The sequence below is a fragment of the Alosa pseudoharengus genome, unplaced genomic scaffold (assembly GCF_046254945.1).
Source record: "Alosa pseudoharengus isolate Yale_2024_CS ecotype anadromous, Long Island Sound unplaced genomic scaffold, YU_APseudo_1.1 YU_APseudo_1.1_scf_4, whole genome shotgun sequence".
NCBI lineage: Eukaryota > Metazoa > Chordata > Actinopteri > Clupeiformes > Clupeidae > Alosa > Alosa pseudoharengus.
In genome coordinates, this window is record NW_027468774.1 from 38,408,838 (window position 1) to 38,428,837 (window position 20,000).

General features: G+C 44.4%; 1 protein-coding gene across 3 annotated transcripts in view; it reads right to left on the reverse strand.

The window, feature by feature from the left end:
• rbfox1 (RNA binding fox-1 homolog 1) overlaps positions 1-20,000 on the reverse strand; it is a 230,591-nt gene that overhangs the window by 139,164 nt on the left and 71,427 nt on the right. Inside the window, exon 1 of one of the 3 annotated variants that reach the window (XM_076266197.1) lies at positions 1-488. This exon is cut by the window's left edge and continues 24 nt beyond it. The exons of 1 other annotated variant lie outside the window; for it this stretch is intronic. In XM_076266197.1, coding sequence (XP_076122312.1) covers positions 1-120 — 120 coding nt within the window. In that variant the 5' untranslated portion in view covers positions 121-488. Of the gene's footprint in view, positions 489-20,000 lie in introns of those variants that run through there. One more of the 3 variants, XM_076266198.1, reaches the window with a different exon arrangement.

Here is a 20,000-nt window from a genome sequence, read left to right on the forward strand (position 1 = left end):
GGCACAGGAGAGCTGCGGACACGCGTCCACGTTCGGCAGCGCCACGCACGTTCCGCCCGCGAGGGGATGCTGCATGGTGCTCCCGTGCAGTCTACGCAGCGCGATGGAAGGGGCTTGCATACGAGATCGCTGGTCCCGTTTGACAGTTGAGACTCACGGATTGTTGAAATTGCTTTGCCGGTCCTACAACGCTTTAGATTTTTACTTAAGAAGCACCCGGTCGCAAGAGAAGCTACTTGCTTGGCAGTCGTGATTGTGTGTGTGTGTGTGTATGAATTTGGATAACAGTGCCCAAGTACCCGAGTGTGTTTAAAAGTGACTGTGTTTGTGTCTGAGTTGTGTGTAAATGTGTGCGCGAGTTAATGCAAGTGTGTGTGAGAGCGAGAGCCTGTCTGATCCGCGAGCCCGAGTGCGTGTGGATGTGACCGAAAATAGAATGTGTGTCTGAGCGTTTGCAGGAATGTGCGTGTAAGACCTAGTAAAGGGTGAAAAAGCGGTCTCGGTCTGCCTACCAACACTGAGGGGAGGAGAGGTGCACAGATAGAGAGTCTGCCTCTGGTCGGATCTAACTTCCCGGTAGTTCATGCGATGCCCATGCCGCTGCGTCTTAATGCTGCTAGTATGATTCCCGTTTTTTTATTTTTATTCATGGACACCTATTCAGATTCTGCTACGGCTGCTCCCGACGTTACCCCTGCTCTCATTTGCTGTCAGCTGGGTCCAGGGACAGCGTCTGTTTCATTGACCGGAATTTCAGCGAGCATCTGAATCTCCGCGGGGAGTCGATGAGGGAGGGGAGGCAGGGAGAAGGGTATGCTTAGATCATTTTTGAAGGGGGTTGCAGGGGTATGTTTATATTCCTCCAAGGAAACGCATGATGTTATTATGTATTCCATCTACTCAATGTGGAGCATGTGCTTGCCAGAATTCATTCCATGACTGCAGTGTTGGAAAAAACTCGCATAACCACAAAGCGCCTTCCTAGAAAACCTGCCCAGGCGCACAATGCCCAAGTGAGAATTAAGAACAGTTTAATTACATACGTCACCTACTCGGTGTTATATAATAAAAATGCTTCATATTTTTTTAAGCAAGAGGGCAATAGATTATCTGTATCCTATTTGTCCATATGGCATAATGTGAATATGATAGTTAAATACAGTAAGGATTAGCCTAATATTGATTGTCCCTGGTAATTGAATTTAATAAAAATGGATTATTATTAAAACTGATGTCAGCTTAATAGCTACTATTAGATCAGTAATAAAAAATAAAAACATATGCTACACAAACATCTTATGTATTCTCCAATTAAAGCCTATGATAATTGAAGGCCTCTAAGAAAAAGGCAACATGCACATTTATGTCTTAAATTAGACTATGCTTGCTTGCGTGCAAGCATGCATGATCACGCGCTTGCGTGATAACTTTTAAAATGCTTGAGGTTGAGGTCAGTTATGTCCTCTGCTAGACAAACTGTAAGCACAATCTCGAGTATCAATAATTAAATATATACAAGGGACACCACTCATAAAATGTCAATTAAATGGAGAGTTTTCATTCAAATAAAAAAAGGTTCAGTGGACTTCCCATCATTCCGACAACCTCCAAAAAAGACCATTTACCTGAACTCGGGAAAATATTGGCCGGTAAATAATAGATGACGCCACCGGAAAAGCGGATGACCAGTAGGCTACTGTTTCTTTTCATCAGCTGCATACTAACTGACAAAATCATGCTTGAGACAAGTTTATCGGTGTTCGCTGTAGACCTATTAACCATAACTAACACAATCTCAGCACAATCAAAGAGAAAACCACACATACTGTACTGTATGCAGTTAAAACACCAAGGTCTCTCCTACATAAAATAATCATAGCATTAAAGAACATAGACAGGGAGAAAAGAAATACTGAATTATTAATTTTCTTCCTCTTCAATTATACCTTTCATTTTTAACAAACCACTGATTTGCAAACCTTAATAATATAGTGGACTTAGGAAGAGAGATTTCAGAATCTTGTTATAATAATAGAACATAGTAAGAAAATCAATGCAGTTCTGAGTTGCCTACTGATTTTTTAAAAACAGCAAGATGTACATTATGATGAAAAAAGCCAAGTAGGCTTGCTCTATTTTATGTTGATGATTTCTGTTCTCTGTCTCAGAGACCATATTGTTTTTTCCTCTCTCTCTCATTCTCTCTCTTCCACCCACACTTCCTTTCAATGTCTCCCACCACCATGTACATGCTCCATTTACACTACAGTATTGTTTTTAAGCAGGTTAGTCTTGGTGCCCGGATGAATGATCAAATGCTGCTCATGCAACCCATGCATCTAGATACAGTAGCTCTGTCAGCTAATTGAGACAGGTTGGGTTACACCACAATCTCTGAATTTCAATACCACTCAATGCTGTTTATTTATTTATTTTTCCGTCAATCACCAAGCCCGTGGTGACTTGATATGAGACATGGCTGCCCTTTGCACCACTTCTGTTGTCTTCAGCTACATGGAATAAAAATAAAGCATCCACCGCTCCTTGAAAAAGAGCAAGCAAGTATGTGTCGTGTCACATCACTCAAGCATCTTGTGTGTGTGTGTGTGTGTGTGTGTGTGTGTGTGTGTGTGTGTGTGTGTGTGTGTGTGTGTGTGTGTGTGTGTGTGTGTGTGTGTGATGACTTTCATACAGCTGCATTTCACTTGGTTCACCCAATCATGGTGGAACGGGCAAGCTGAGGAGTTCAGGAGTGGTGCATCACTCATATTGCCTGCATGAGAATCACTCTCGTGCACGTGTGTGTGTGTGTGTGTGTGTGTGTGTGTGCGTTGCTCTGTGCTAACAGAGCCATACCTGTGCATCCTCACTCACACACATCATCCAGAGTCTGGCGTGGATCTGGCCCAGAGGTGGCCATGCACCTCCTCCTCCTGTCAGTGTCTGGGTAGCGATGGTGGCTCAGCGTCTCTGAGCAGCACAGCTGACTTTAAAGCAGGGGCCATTTCATAATTAGCAATTTGTCACAGGTTTGTGTTACAGCCGCTCGTGAATTAAGTAGCTGGAAGCATGACCAGGGAGAAAAAAAAGGCAGGATTTTATTCTCTCGCCTCTTCACCTGCTGGCGCTCTCACAATGCATAAAGGTGCAGGGGAAAATGACTTTAGATGTAAAATATCTGAAACTGTCACTTGGGATATTTGTTTTCATGAAATACCAGCACAATGAAAATCAGTTTAATGGTTAAAATCTTGTCAGATTTGTAAGTAACTGAGCTGAGGTACTGCAGTATGTACAATGTACGTAATACATAATTCTGAACTACAATGTATTTTTAAAATGTATAATGTATACTACACCGTGTAGTATTAGGCTTCTAGTAATATTTAATGACATTTACTTATCCAAAGAAGCCAGTATTAATTCTTACAATATGTATATACTGTACAGTATATACACTGAAATGTATGAAGACTTATATAAAGTGGCACCAAGACTTTGGATTACATTTCCATGAATTTAAAACTTTGAGATGTCAGACTTTATAACCTGTCTTTGGGAGATTTATTCAGCAAAGAAACTATTGTCAGTGGGCTATCGATATTATTTTTAGAGCTCTGCAACATCCTCAATTTTTGTTGTGTCCCTTGCTCCCAGCTATGGAAGACTAGCATACAAATCCCCCTCTTCCTCCCTCTCTCTCTCTCTCTCTCTCTCTTTCTCTCTCTCTCTCTTCCGACTGCAGCAAGATGGTTGTGCTGTTAGGTAAGAGTATGGTTGACTGTTTCCATTATGTTATTTTAATTATGTATAAGACTGACAGTCCTACAGCATGCAGCAGGCCGAGAGAGGACTGTGTGTTTGGCTAAACGAGACACGCAAGGCTCTCATCTCAAGGTGTTGGCTGGGTGAGCATGCAGATGGATCTGTGATTATAATGAATATTTCTCCCATGATCATAGTCACAGCGGAGAACAGCCAACATAAAAAAGAGTAATTTTGGTTTTAAAATAACACTTAAATTTTTCACCAGAGGGCAGAGATAGAATTGCAAAAAGGAGAACATAGAAAAGAACAACGAACAGGACAATGAAAAGACAGCCTGAGAGATTGAGCTCAACGGGTTATTTTCCTAACCAATACCTCAAAATGACACTAACGACATCATTAAAAAAAATAACACAAGCTTCACCTTTCCCGTTTCAATACTCAACTAATGCCGGCATGGCTCCATGCTAGTCGCTAGTTAAATGGGCTTGGGCAGGACTTGTCACTTTGTCATTTAGTATCAGGTTGGGTTCTTTTCACATTGGCTGTGCGGTGCGGTGCTGGGCTTCAGGACTGGTCTCCATTTCAGGCTGGGAGCCAGGCGGGAGCCTTGGCGTCGCTGACAGACTAATAAGGGAGGACTGGCTGCCTCCACCCAGTGTCAGGAAGTTGACAGGACTGCACCAGGTGCCGAACGTGTTGGGAAGATTGATGAACTCGTGTGGAGACGGGATTTGCAGGGAACCCAGGCTTTTTTTTTCTCTGTTAATATCATTTTTTTGCCTCTGCCCTCTCTTTCTCTCTCTCTCTTTCACTCTTTCACTCTCTCTATCTCTCGCTCCCTCTGTCCTTATCACTCTCTCTTCCTGTGATGATATGATGTTAACCAACTCAAACATTTAGCTGGAGATGATGGGTAGCATGGTGTGCAGCATAATGAACACACAGCGGGAAGTCATGGTAAGGTGAAAAGGTGAATGGAAGTTGCGCAGCAACACTCCGAACACACACTTAAGACCTGGCTCGCCCCGGTGAATATCTATAAAGCATGTCTTCACAAGATTCTCAATGACATACAAAAAAAAAACTCTTCATGTACATCAACACATGTAAAGACTTGAGATGATTTCCTTCACACGTTTCATCTACAGATTCCATAATGGTGTATGCTTTGTATCAACATAATTACCAACGTACAGGCACTCGCTATGGATTGCAGCCATTGAGGAATTGAAATCATTTGAATCGTTTAACCTAGAGGGTTTTTTTTTTACATTTCAAAGACCACATCAGTGGTAATTAGTACCTGTGGGCTAATCATGGGGATACCTGGACATCCCTTCTTTAGCCACGGCTGCACAATTTGGGAAGTCACTATGCATGACAGTAATTACTTAAACAGATGGGACTGCGGCTCGACTCGCGGCAGCGGCGTCTCGGAGACAATGGGGCCCCCAATCCACCGGGGAGCAGCAACGGCACGGCCTCGGCGGAGAAGTGCCGCCAGATTGCGTGGCAGCTGAGGCTTTCCTTTCATTAGCTCTCGAGTGCACGTCTGGAAAGGCAACGAGGGGAGCCGCCGTGTGCGCCGTCGTTTGTTACCCCGTGTTGCTGTCGGCGCCAGGGGCCCCGCAAATTGATTACTGGGTGGGACGAAGGCAAGCGGTCCCGCAGTGGCGGGAAAACCTCCACCGCAGTTGGCTAGCTGGCGGCGGGACCGAGGCAGTGCTGGAGAGGCGAGGAGGAGCGAGCTGTCCACCCCCGACGGCCGCTGGGTCCTGACAACAGCGAGGCGTTCCTCTTTCCAGTGCCTTTGCAGGTCGCTATCGCTAATTGGCAGCGATAGCAATTGTAAGACCGCTGTTAATCACCTTGGTGGAGAATCATCCTATAAAGAATCTTTTTGGCCCGGAGGTTCGTCTCAACAGGCATATGTAAAAACGTGTGTAAACGAGATGTACACGACATAGCATATGCATGAAGACACCAGCACAGTGACTTGCTCTCTCCTCCTGACTCGAAGTGCTGCGTGAGCTTCGGACGTTAATATGAAAATTGCATGGAAATTACAGCTTTCAGTTCGTAATCTCGACATTTCCATCAATCTGAATGATTTCTCTTTTTTGCTATGATAAAACGCTCTTTCTCGGAAAGGGACTAAACACATCTCAAGCCCCTGCGTAGGTGTTTATGGTGCCCGGCTGACAGCGTAGGAGAGGCTCGAGGTGTGGGGCGAGGACAGGGCGACGGGGGTGGGGTGCGAGGTGGACGAGGGCAGGCCATCTTTATGCCCGGACAGCCATTCAGAGCGACATCTCGCGCGGAGCCGGGGCAAATGCCGCGGATGACTTCTCCGCGCTTTCACCAGGCGCTGCCATTAGAGTGCTTTAGCTTCCATTAACGTGTCACTTTCCCTCGCTGCCGCGCCGGCGAGGAGGGGCCGATTGGTTGTGACAGGACCAGGGGCTGTCACATGCAGTAACGGTTCAGCACCGACCAACAGGAAAAAGCCTCGGAGCTGACGGATCCGCGATCCATCAGAGCTGACGTGCCGGGGCCTCCTCCAGCACGGAGACGGGGGCTGAGGCGCCCGGACAGGAGTCCATTAATTAACTGTTTAATATGTGGAGCGCTAACGTGTCCACCCACTGCTGAGCCCATCTCCAGTCTCCAGCCTCCTACCCCAGCGAACGAGGGAGGCAAAAGTAACGGAGGTGTGCGAGAGACGGACAGACAGACGGATAAATGCATAAACAATGTAGACAGAAATGCAGAAAAACCAACACATAGATGGATAGATAGATAGATAGATAGATAGATAGATAGATAGATAGATAGATAGATAGATAGATCGACAACGAGTAGACAAACATGCGTAGGAGAGACAGAGAGTGAGAACGTGTGAGAACGCGTGCCAATGCCCTGGAGTAGGAGGAGGCAGGCGTCAGCGCTGGAGAAATGACCCTGTGGATGGCTGGGTGGCTACCTTTAGCAAATCATGTCAGCCTCCGCGTATTGATGAGGACAAACAAGCATCAGGGTAAACTGACTGAAAGATCATTCATTAACTTGAGACATGAGTAATAGCAGTTTTGGCTTCATTAGCGGTTGTGTTGACAGAACAGGAAGATGGGGGGTGGGGTGTGTGTGTGTGTGTGTGTGTGTGTGGGGGGGGTGACAGAGAACACTGGCCCTCCTATAGCGTGTTACAAACCTGCAAAGCCAGTTTATTCGGCTCGCAGTCACTTTAGACGGTTCAACAGCAACGCACATTTTTCCTCATGAGTAGCTTCCTTTAATGAACCAATTAAAACAATAAAACAATTTCCTTGCGTAACTCACTCTGAAATGCACCAAGGGTACTGCGTAGGGAGAGGAGAGGAAAGGGGGAAAAAAATCCTTTGAAGTCTTCATTCGTCTGACATCTAACTCGGCATTGTGGAACAATGGCCGCTATGTCCATACACATCAGCGGCGAAAACACCTTGTGTCGGGCGACTGGGACGCACAACGAGAGGCATTAGCATATCATTAATTAGCCTTACTCTTCCTGGGCCAGATTAGAGCGGCATGCTCAGGCTGTCGGCCGAACTCCTGGGGGACCGGCCTTCATTTAGGAAGCTGAGTGAGGAACGGAGCATAGCAGACGCCTCGAGGAGGATGGGCCCTCCATCCACTCCCAGACCACTCCCGCTAATCACAGGCTGCTGCTCTTAAGACGTGACCCCGCTCATTCATTCTTAAAGCCCAGGACAGGAGGTATGTGTGAGAGTATGTGTATACGTACTGTATGTGTATGAGTGTGTGTGGGTGTGTGTGCATATGTGTAGTATGTGTGTGTGTGTGCATATGTGTAGTGTGTGTGTGTGTGTGTGTTTGTATGTGTGTGTGTTTATGTTGGTTGTGTGTATGTGTGTGTGAGAGAGAGAGAAATAGAGAAAGAGCTTTTGACATGAGTATGCATGTATACTTATTAGGGTAACACCAAAAGAATATGTTCACAAACCACTCAATGCTTTATTGCAAACTGTTGAAATATGACAAGATAACATCACATGTGCTTTTATACATTCAATGCAATCGCACACACACCAGAAAAGAGCCTACTTTTTAATCCTCTTAAAAATGTAAAATCATGACACTTAACTTAAGCATTACTGTACATTCTAAAACAGGATAGCGAAAGCTTATCTGTCCAATTTTTAAAACACCACCAGGACATTCAAGGCTATTTGTGAGTCTTGCCAATCCCGATGTAGTGTGATATAGATGTACTGTAATATGGCTTCCAATAGCAACGAGGAAGAGGAAATGAAAGACTTGGTGAAAAAATGTTGCTCATTTTCACACCCCCCCTCTGGCCACTGAAGCAGCCCTCTCAAATAGGATCATCAATTACCTTTGCCAGTTTAAATAACTGGAGATGTTTACACAATATATTCTTTCTGCTTATTCCTCCAACTCCCACTGCTCATTAGGAGCCTCTCCATTCGGGTGCCCTGTACTGAGGTCCTTAAATCTGCCACGCTCTACAAAAAGAGGCCAATTCCACTTTTCCCTCTGGTGCTAATTGAAGGAACACACTGCTTCCTCATTAATTATGTCCACATATGAGAAACATCCGCGTTTCATGGCCGTCGCATTAGAGGGATGCTTTGGAAAGACTAAGGGAAGAAGGAGGGAGAGAGAGAGAGATAAAGAAAGAGAGAGGGAGATATGGCAGGGAAGAGACTTTTCCCTGAGAGAAGGGGAAAAAGACCTATCGGCTGAATATACCGACATAGATTATAAAGCCTTAACTCGTGCAGAGATTGGAGATCGGCTTGTGACATTATATCCCTCATCTTATTATGACGGGCCCTGACAAAAGATTTCAAGCCCGATGTAGCCAGGGGCGATCAGGGATCAGGCTCGGAGAGGAGATAAAGATAAATCTGAGCTCTCCAGACGCCATATTTCTTGCCTTGCCAGACCTTAACCTTGCATTTAATACCACCGGACAGTGCAAATGTCATGATGTATCTCGCTTGCTGGCAGCATAATTTGCTACTAAATACTGGAGTCCTTCCACCGAGCAGCGCTTGTGTGTTTTGGGAGGCTGATATTACCGCTATGTTGATGTATCGTTGCTGCAAGTGTGCAAGGGAACACTAATAACTGTGTTAGTGTCGTACTATTTGCATTACTTCTGTAACATACAGAAGTATGTCTTTGAATTTACTATTGGCAGGTGGAAGAATGACCTTGTGCATGAATTCATGTTTCGTTGAAGACCTTGAGAATTTTTGCACCGCAAGTCTATTCTTTAGAATGAAGAAACTGCAAATCTCTGTGTGAACACACACACACATACACATACGCACACACACCCACACCCACACCCACACCTACCCACACACCCACCCACACTCACACATACACACACACACACACACACACACACACACACCCACACACACACACACACACACACACACACTCCACATTCTCCCCTTGTGGTCTTGACTGATTGATCAGGTCATGCCTGAAGTAGGAGAGGTGAATGATGAAAAGACAGTGTGAATAAAACAATGACTAAGCATTTCGTTTCTGCAGATGAGTGAAATCATGTCCAAGTTCTCACTTCTACCTCATGGACCCTCGGGTGGATACAGTCTGAGTAACTGACAAACAAGCTATGGAATACCACTGAAAAGGAGTGTAGTGAGACAGACTGAGAGAGAGAGAGAGAGAGAAAGAGAGAGAGATCTATAAAGCATAGAGCTCCTGTTCGTTTGCTGGCTTGCAGCAATTATCCAGCTGCTAGACCACAATGACGCCATGAATGAAATGAGAGCCAATTACCAAACACCCTATGGAGAAGACACAGGGGACAAAACGATAGCAAAATACATGGGGCACTGCCTGGGAAGAGCTGGACTGTGTTAGTGCAGAAGGGCTGCCGTGCCCACCATCCATCTCCCAGACTCTCATTTGAATTCACACGTTTCAACAACTTTTCCACTTGCTTTGGGATGTGGTCGCTGAAGAAGGGGAAAAAAGCATGCACACACCATGCCATGAGAGCTCATATTAACATCAATTGTTCCTTTTCAGATTGTTATCCAATATTCAGGAAAGGCATCCCTGCATGACAGAATTTACGAGATACAATGCCTTCTGCCTTTTCCCCCACCACACACACACACACACACACACACACACACACACACACACACACACACAGGCGGCTCAATTAGTGGAACAGCTGGGGCAAGCGAGCCGCTAAAGTAACAGTTTCTCTCGCAAATTAATCCTGGGCATGGAGGGTGTGTTGACAGGTTCTCATAAAAGTGCTTTAAGTGTTTCTCCCTCTCTCTGTCTAACTGCACCCCTTTCAAGAATACACATGCAATATCTACAGTAAACACACACACACACACACACACACACACACACACACACTCTCTCTCTCTCTCTCTCTCTCACACACACACCAACACACACACCTACACCTTCCCTCTCAATACATACTAGATTACTTGCGCACCGATTTATTCAGCTTTTCACATATGGAAAGGCTAAAATAAGTTTATTGTCGAACAGAGTTTCTCAGTTCCTACAGTTTAGACATTATCAGCAATGGACTCAAATCACTGAGCCTGAACTACAGAATCGAAGAGAGAAACTGGAGAGGCTAAAATGACTAAGATTACTGACTACATCATGGCATATTATTCTCTGTAGGAAGCAACCATTTCATTTTAAGCCTTAATACTCAATGTGTTGCTTAAATTACACTTAGATTAAAGGTGCCATACAAACATATCAGATGGGAGTTTGAGATAACCTATAATTTTCTAGAGAAATAATCGGTTAGCAGCTAATTTATGCTTTCAATAGCCCGAAGGAGCCTGTCCATCTGTATGCCGTGGACACACTGCTGTGCACATACAAGCATCTGGCAAGTAGTATATAGGCTTAGCATGAGTAGCTGACTACAGTAATTTCCTGTGTATTAGCCACATTGTGTATAAGCCGCAGGTCTGTGTTTTATGCAAGTTAAAAGAAACAAAACCATAATAACTGCTACAGTGTATTAACCTCATACAGTAGCTGAAGACATTTAGCAAAATCAATGTATAAGCCGCGGCTAATAGTTGGGAAACGGTATGTACAGTATATATCTGTTGTGCACCCACAAATAAATGTCTTTCCTTTTCCTCTCTCTCTCTCTCTCTCTCTCTCTCTTTTCCACGTTTGTGCGCTTCTAACCCTGTGTGAGCAAGGCCAGTCCTCTTGTCGCGTTCAGCACCATGCTGCTACCTCTATGCGCGCTGTATTATCCTGGGACTTATTAGGTAGCCGTATCGTTCCCGGGCTCTCACGTTGAGATAACCCTTACCTAGTCTTATCGCCGGCGCACAAAAGCATGGGATCCAATACAGGGCTCCATGTAATCCATCTCTGTCAACTGTGTTACGGAAATGACCTGTCAGAAACATCACGGGCCAGATTCTGTGATTAAGCGCAAACTTTGAAAAATAAAATGCCCTCGGGTAGCCGAACAAGGGGGCTAGTCAAAGGACGTTTCAATTGAGTGTCCCCTCCCTTATTAATTGCTCGCCTCTTGTGTGGAAGGAATTATAAACGACACAATGTTCTTCTGCGAGAGAGGGAGAGAGATGAAGAGAGAGAGAGATGGAGAGAGAGAGAGAGATGAAGAGAAAGGGAGAGAGAAAAGATGAAGAGAAGAGGAGGAAATATAAAGTGAGTGAGTGGGGGAGAAATGGAGCTTTGAGAATGTAAGAGATCATCACAGGCTATTGCTTGTAGCCTCCGAATGATCTTTCATTATCTTTAATTCCGATAGGCAGTGTTTTCTGTCACTCCAGAAGCCTGCTGACAGAAGTGGGGAATAGCCTTTTCGAAAATAGAGTTGAGAAGTTGGATGGATTTAAAGGCTTTTTTTGTTCATTCGCTGCACTCAGGTGCGTGTGTGTGTGTGTGTGTGTGTATGTGCGTGCGCGCTGGTGGTCGTCGCTCAAAATGGAAATGAGTCTCCTTGTCTGACAAGATCAGAGCCACACACACTGACCTGCGCTCAAAGGGGAGGATGCTGTAATTCATAGTACAATTAATAGATATTGTCATGCCTACTACTCCCCATCTAGTCCTTGCCCCCCCCCCCTTCCCAGCCCCCTCCCCTTCCCAGCCCCCTCCACCCCCAACACATTTCTCTCAAAGAATGAGAGAGAAAAAGAACTATGCAATTACACACACTGACACAAACATGCAATCGCATGTGGACACACACATCTAGACAAATCCACACATACAAAGCCATGTAACAGCTACACCAACCGATGGCACAAGCATTCAGGGTCTGTGAATATAATGCTACTGAAATGAAAACACATTTCTTTTTTCCCCTTTTTACATGGTTGCTTCAAAAAGTCACTACACTTGATCTCAAGGACCTTGAGAAAGAAATACAGACATTACGAAGAGGCGCTTTGCTGAACTGGAATGGCCTACACAACACAGAGCTTCAACGTGACTCCAAAAGAATCATTTGTCCTCCATGAAATCATCTCTGCAATACTCCCTGGCAATGAATATGATATAAGACTCAGCATTAGGTATTGATATAATAACTTATTTAGTGTTATTCATATAATAGACTCGATTATGTCAAATTTAACATTTTCTTAATAAATTATGAGAAGGCTGAGAGTAAAAATGTCACCTCATCTTTATGGATCAAAGTTATATTCTATGCCTATTCCCGGCTCCCATAATTCTGATTAATACCTGCTGTCCATTTCCGTGGAAAAATGTATTCACAGTCACACAGTCTTTGGAGTTCTTTTTTAATAACTGACGAAAGGGTCTTTTAAAGACAGTTGAGAGTCAATCGTGTGATGTGCCGATAGCTCTGCTGGACAGTAAAGGGCCATTGATCCTGTTTTTAGATTTGGATAGATTTTATTTTTTATTTATTTCAAAGGCACACACACACACACACACACACACACACATACTCACACATACTCACACACACACACACACACACACACACACACACACAAAAGCTTCGTTCACCGATATGTGACCTGCGATGACAATTTCAATATGAATGAAGAAAAACAATAAAACAAAGTCTGCTGTACAAACTAAACTAACTGCTGTACAAACAAAGTGTACAGACACCCACAAAAGGCCTGCGCTTTCTTTAGCAGCAGCTGAAGCGCATCTTAACCTTTTCTCTCATCAGCGGCTACTGTCTCGCTTTGTTCCGCCAACGAACGCATTGTTCTATCAACGACACACACCACTTCTGCCTCCTCTTTTGAGGGCTCCTGCTTCGTAAGGTTGAGGTTGATTTAAAAAAAAAAAAAAAAAAAATCATTATTGTCGGCAAATCCTGGTGACAAAGTGCACTGTGGGCAAAAGTTGACAGGCTCCTGCTAAATAATTCAGCGCTGCGCACAAGGCTCCATGGCTTCCTTTTGTTTAGGTGTGTGTCCAAAATAACAACACCTCCATGGCTTCCTTTTGTTTAGGTGTGTGTCCAAAATAACAACACCTCCATGTTGGTTTGTGCCTCCTTTTCTGGCGGCCAGCTGCTCTTTGGAATGATACATCAACACAGTGGCGTGGAACTTCAATAGCCGCACAGCTGACAGCTAAAGTGATGTGCCTGTCACCGGGCTCATGCCAGTCGGAATTTAAGTTATACACTCAAAGCAATCAGCACAGCCGTTCGCTAAATAAATCAACAGACTGTTGGAACAGGAGAACAAGAGAATAACTCTTTCTGTGTGTGTGTGTGTGTATGTGTGTGCGTGTGCGTGTGCGTGTGTGTGTGTGCGTGTGTGAGTGTGCAGTGCAACATGTTTTGTGTATGTGTGACGGTTTGTTTGCTTGTTCATGATGGCATTACTGTATGTGCGCACACACAGTCTGCCCTTGTGTGTGTTTGTGTCTATGTTGGATATAGCGCAATAGGCATATATCGTACAGTCGATCAATGATCATTTGCATAAACTGGGCATGCGTATGTTGGTGTGTGTGTGTGTGTGTGTGTGCACAGGTCTCTGTTTGTGTAGGATGGAGTGTGTTGTGTGTGACATGAATGATGTACAGTTCAGGTCACAAAATTAAATGCAGGGTGTATTTGTGCACCTGCATCTCAGTGTTAACACTAGGCACATGTGGAAAACATGTACGTTTATGTGTATTATGTGTGTGTGTGTGGGTGGCGTGTGTGTATGTGTGCGTGTGCATGCATGCGTTCGTGTGTGTGTGTGTGTGTGTGTATGTGTGTGTGTGTGCATATTTATGTATATGTATGACTGTGTGTGTGTGTGTGTGTGTGTGTGTGTGTGTGTGTATGTGTGTATGTGTGTGCCTGTTTATGTATATGTATAAGCATGTGTGTGTGTGTGTGTGCACACTCTCAGACAGCGAGAGAGGCTTCCAGAGAGAATAATAACAGATTAGTTACCTGCACCCTGCGCCCTGAAAGGTGGCCGCGACTGGCTCTCGGGTCAGAGGGAGATTACAGTTTTACTTGCTGTGGCGGTTAAGTGATTCTTTAAGTGATTACCGGGGTGCTTACCATGTCTCGCGGCTCTCAAGTGGTCTTGAGAGCGACGCACAGCTGGGTAGCTTTCAAAAAGCACTCTGAAATTACTCGGGCTAGCCAGATCCCCTCTCTCCTCGCCTTTGGGCTCCTTCTAACGCTCTATAGATTGAGGGCACTGGCAATAAAACGATCAAAAAAGACTAACGGAAAAAAAAACTCTCATACCATCTTCTCAAACTAGATGTACCGCGTAGCGGTACAAAATATGACCGCCGCTCAGTCCTGCACATCCATTCCGCGAAAATAAATCATATTAATGAATTTGTCTCCATCTTCTACTCCATTCCTCACTCTTGAAACTTTTGTGTATGCTTGTTTGAAATGTGTGTTTGCACACATTCCGCACACAAAGTAGCCTACTGGCGCTGCAAAGGTGAATAGATTTGTTTCTGGGCCAAAAAATCTGTAACATTGTTATAAAACCTTTAAAATCTCTAAACAATCACAAGTAGGGCAGTTCATCACAGTCCATCCATTGCAACTGGACTGATGAAAGGTACACCTGTAGGCTACATTGTATTTGGGAAAAGCAGAAGGTAGCAGCATAATGTATTTATTTATTTATTATTAAACAAAACAATCCCTGTCAGTTCCATGCAGTTTTCAACAGCTATCAAGAAGAGAGGTCATGTCATGGATTTTTGTGAATGTTTCTTCTTCTACATATGCATAAGTTTAGTCATCTAGTTCAAATGATATTCAGCTTTATTGTCAATGCACAAATGAAATACCAGTAGTCTAAAACAAAATGCCGTTTTTCCCAGTGGTGCAAATAACTGACATGTCCAAAGGGCCTTCATGAAATGCGTTGCGAGACTGTTCATACACATTTTAATGGGCAAAGTTGAAGAGCTACTCTCCGTTATTGTTTGTGCAAATAATATGCTGATTCATGTTCCCTTGCATTTTGCAACCATGAGGTCAATGGTTAAGCTCAATCTTTTGACGCAATCTTTTGATTTTCACCCAGCCTAGTCCATGGTAGGCGCCCGATAGAAATATTGTTTAATTTTGCGATTGAGATATCCACGCACTGGCGCCCCCCCTGCGACGTGTTCGCCCCCCGGTTTTAGAGCTATTCTAAATGCAAAAATGCATAGAGGGAGTTATGACAAAACCGTGACTGTTAACAAACTATAAGCTATATAAGGTAGGCCCTATGCTAGGCCTATTACACAACACAAATTGTCGCTAGGCTATGCTGGCGACCCAAATAAAATCTCCGTTGGAACCAATGGCTTACACCTTACAGTATCAAGCTGCCACCTCTTGGCGAAAAAGTTAATAGTTTTGCATATCAGTAGTAATACATTTCACGTAGCTGTGAATCACGGAAAGGGCGAATGAAGTGGACACTTCTAAACGGAACCCAACCCACTGTACAGTAGCTCAAGGTCTGTGGCTAAAGCAGCCATAATGAAAGCGTTATCATTGTTTGGATACTTCACACACACGTGTTTTTTAATCGCATAGACTACAACTACCAAGCTGGAATCAAAGCACATCGACTCCCCTCTCACACCCTAAACACGCACTTCGAACAAACAAAAAGCGCCTCAGTCTCACGGAATAGCCATAGGCAAAACTGTATCTGACCCTTGTAACGTTGGTACTAAATCATTCATCGCAAAGAATGATTTTTGTAGCACGTGCAACAAATATGTGTAGGTACAGCCCTGCCCTGAATACATCTCAACGTGCGCTCTAAAACATCTGGTTTAAATGGAGATTGTAGATCGATCATCACGGGATCATAGACAGGTTATCTTTCAGGTAGCCTATATATTTTCCATTAAAAAACCATCACGTAGCGAACGTGTTGTGGCTAACTCACTTAGCTCCTGTTAGTAGCCTAGGTTATGGTCATAAGCAAATGAGATGACAGTCGAAAGATACAATTAGTGCTGTTATCGATTTGCTTGGTAGCTTATAAACGCATTTATGGTTTTCTACAAATACATCAATAATCAAATTGGCCTCCATCACTCAACCATGCTAACGGTAACATTATTTTACCTACGTTGTGCTATTGATAGGATTAACGTAGCCTACCTGCAGTAAAAAACAAGCATGTCCGATAAACATTCTCAGATTTATTTCGGCTTCAAGAGGAAATGGGAATTACATGTCATGCAGAAATCATCCTACCCTTAGACGTTCTCTGCGGTAAACTACTGTAGCCTACAGTCTTGTCCTTGTAGGAAGCATAGTGTCTTTCCAACCCATTTAAGATTAACTTCCAACAAAATTACGTCTCACTGCAACGATGCGCCATCTAGTGGACAAACGACTACTTATCGCCAATACTGGAAATGCAGCCATGATGATGATGATGAATATTTATTTTGGCTTTCTTTTAATCCTACTGAATTTGTAATTATGTATCGGCCGTTCTAATACCGATAGTATGTGGGTGCCTGTGTGTGTGTGTGCATGTGTATATGTGTGCACCACCATCTACAGGCCAATGAGTGTAGAGTCACTAAATGTACACATAACTTAATTTTTTAGACCCCCCCATGGATGAAATTCTACGAAACTTGGCATACCCCCAGAGAATGTCAGGTTAATCATACACATAAAATTTGGTGCAGTTCTGAACGTCTTTACTGAAGAGAGGGGCGATTAAAGCAGAATGATATTGCATTTTCATTTTTTACCGGGGGGGTGCAAATCACAAATGAGTGATTATGGGCTAAGTTGATGTGGGCCCTTGAGACCAACATACCATAAAAATTTCTTCATCCTCGGTGCCACGGTTCAGGTAGTTATTGAGGAAAAACTGCATTTTTTGGGTTTCGGGGGGCCCAGCGCGGAGGGGGAGTGGCCCCCGGGGACCAAACGAAATTTTTCCGTAAAAGTCTAGTGGGGCTACATACCCACCAAATTTCATGTGCCCTGGTGTTTCGGTGCCCCGGGTATCGTTGACCAAAATTTCAGGAAGTAGATGACGGGAAAAAAAAAAAAAAAAAAAACTTTGACAATCCCTATATGACCGCTTCGCTAGCTTCGCTAGCGGCGGTCATAATAATTATTTCTTCTTCTCTTTGAAATCAGCTTTATATAAAAAGGGTTGACATTAAAATAAACTGTCAAAAAAAAATAACGGTTTAAATGAAACAAAATTAAAGAATATATCTGTTAGCTTTGGCGCTAGCTACATTTGCTAAAATGAATGTTGCTCAGCAGGCGCCGGCTATTGAGCAAAGAGAGACGCTGCTTGCGCTGCGCTGAGGCTCTGTACCCAACTGAATAGCTCTGGCTGCTAATAACCAGGCAGCCAGTGTGTGTGAGGCAGGTGTGCGACATGGACTTATTCAGAGGCCATTCTGTGTCTCTCTCCACCCTCTGTGCCACGGTGCCATTGCTCTCCCGGGCACATCAATACTGCCAGCTGAGCACGAAACAAACCCCCCTGTGGGGCATCGCCTTCCCCCTTTGTGTGTATTTGACACAACAGCCTTTTCTGCTCACCTATTGAGAATGCCAGACTTCCAGCATGTTAATGATGTTCCTCATTGTTTCAGAGGATTCTTTTCAAATGGTGGCCTTTTTGTGTGTGTGTGTGTGTGTGTGTGTGTGTGTGTGTGTGTGTGTGTGTATATATATATGAATGTGAGAAAGAGAGAAAGAGAGAGAGAGAGAGAAAGAAAGAGAGAAAGTGAGCGTGTGTGTGTGTGTGTGTTCTTCCTTCAATGAGTGTTTGTGATACTGTGTGTATGTGTCACACTGATCTGATGTGTACCACTGATCTTACCTGAATCTATGACGATGCATGCACGTACACGTGGTGTGTATGACTGTGTGTGTTTGCTGTATGAACAAGCTGGGCTACATACCTGCCTCTCTTTGATACACACACACACACAGCCACGCAATGCTCCTCACAGCTCCAGTCTGCGGCTTAGAGTTGTGCTTCTCGTCAGCAGAAAATGTGTTAATATGCAAGCACATGTGTGTGTGTGGGGTGGGGCACCTAGCTGAGCTGGATAGCGGTCACTGCAGCAGCGGGGGGCAGCGCCCGCCGCCTGCCCACTCCCTCGCTCACGCCTCGCCGTGGTTTTTCTCCGAATGTGTGCATATTTTTTTTCATGCTTACTTTTTCCCGCGTTTGCTCTCGGGCCCCGGGAAGCCAGAGAACACACAGTGGGCTGCGGCTCGGCATGCACGTCAGATGATTACCTTTAATGAAGAATTGTGCACATTAATTACTCGAGTGCCTCAGGTACGCGCCGGCATCTCCGAGTCTGATGAGTAATTGAGGCAGGGATGATTTATTAATCTCATATGATTAGTTAACTGTTGCCGCTAACGCAGTCACGACGTCAAGGACCGACTGACTGACAAAAAAAAAAAAAAAAAAAACTTCAAGTGAGCGAAGCATCTCCCTCAAATCTTCAAAAGGACCAAATTCAAAAACACAAACCGGCAGTAAAGCCAGAGTCAACGTCTGACTGTGGAGGGAATTATATAAAAGAAATACAGCATAGCGAGCGAGAGATCTTATTCGGTATGCCTTACTCGTTTCCAACAACAAGGTCAATTAAGGGAGCAATAGGTAGCAGTGCACTAATCTAAATGATTACCGTTTCTTAACCAATGAATTATCAGACGTAGCTGGCAATTTAGCCTCACAGACAGTTCACTGCATAGCTCATTATCCTACTATAGAGTGGGAAGGGAGGCTGGAGCGCTTTGCCACGGCGCAGCGTGCTAACGGTCGGTGGAGACGTGCAAATTACACTCGACTGACAAGGAAAAAGAGGATGTCATAGGAAAGGAGGAAAGGAAACACACACACACACACACACGCTCACATGCATGGTTCTTGAACCTCTGCACAAACACTAAGACGAGTCAATTCTGATAATTAAGGCATCAGTCATACACTTGCCCCTGTCAGAATTGTAATGCCAGACCATGTTTTTTTTTTTTTTTGCCTCTCATTATGTTGCGTTTGGAAGTGATGCTGCACCTGACACGAGAGAGCTTACCTGGTCTCTCTCTCTCTCTTTCTCTCTCTCTCTTTCTCTCTCTCTTTCTCTCTCTCTCTCTCTTTCTCTTCTTCTCGTTGATTCCCTCCTCCTTTCCATCTCCTCCTCTCACTGCCCCCCCCCACCCCAGCCAGACACATCACCACCCTTTCCCCACAACGTCAGTGGGTAATGTGAAGCTCATTAGAGAGTGTGTGTGTGTGTGGATGTGTGTGTGTGTATGGGTGGGTGAATGGTCAGCTTCAGGACAGAGAGGGCCTTAATGAGAGAGACTTCATGAGAGAGAGAGACGCTGTCGGCCCACACTCAGCCAAAGTTGGACCCAGATGAAAGTGGAGACTCACCACACTGAGCAAGCTGGATGGGAGGGTGTGTGTGTGTGTGTGTGTGTGTGTGTAAGTGTGTTTATGCAGGTGTCTGTGTGTGTGTGTGTGTAAGCAGGTGTGTGTAAGAGTGTATTATTTGCACTTTTTTAATGATCTTCTCATCCCCAACCCTCAGTTGATTTTTATTTTAAGACTGGCACCTATTTCGTTTTGGTGACAAGCGCTTGCAATTTATTAGGACTTCTATATTTGACTTGAGAGTGAGGGATCTTTAACAGAAAT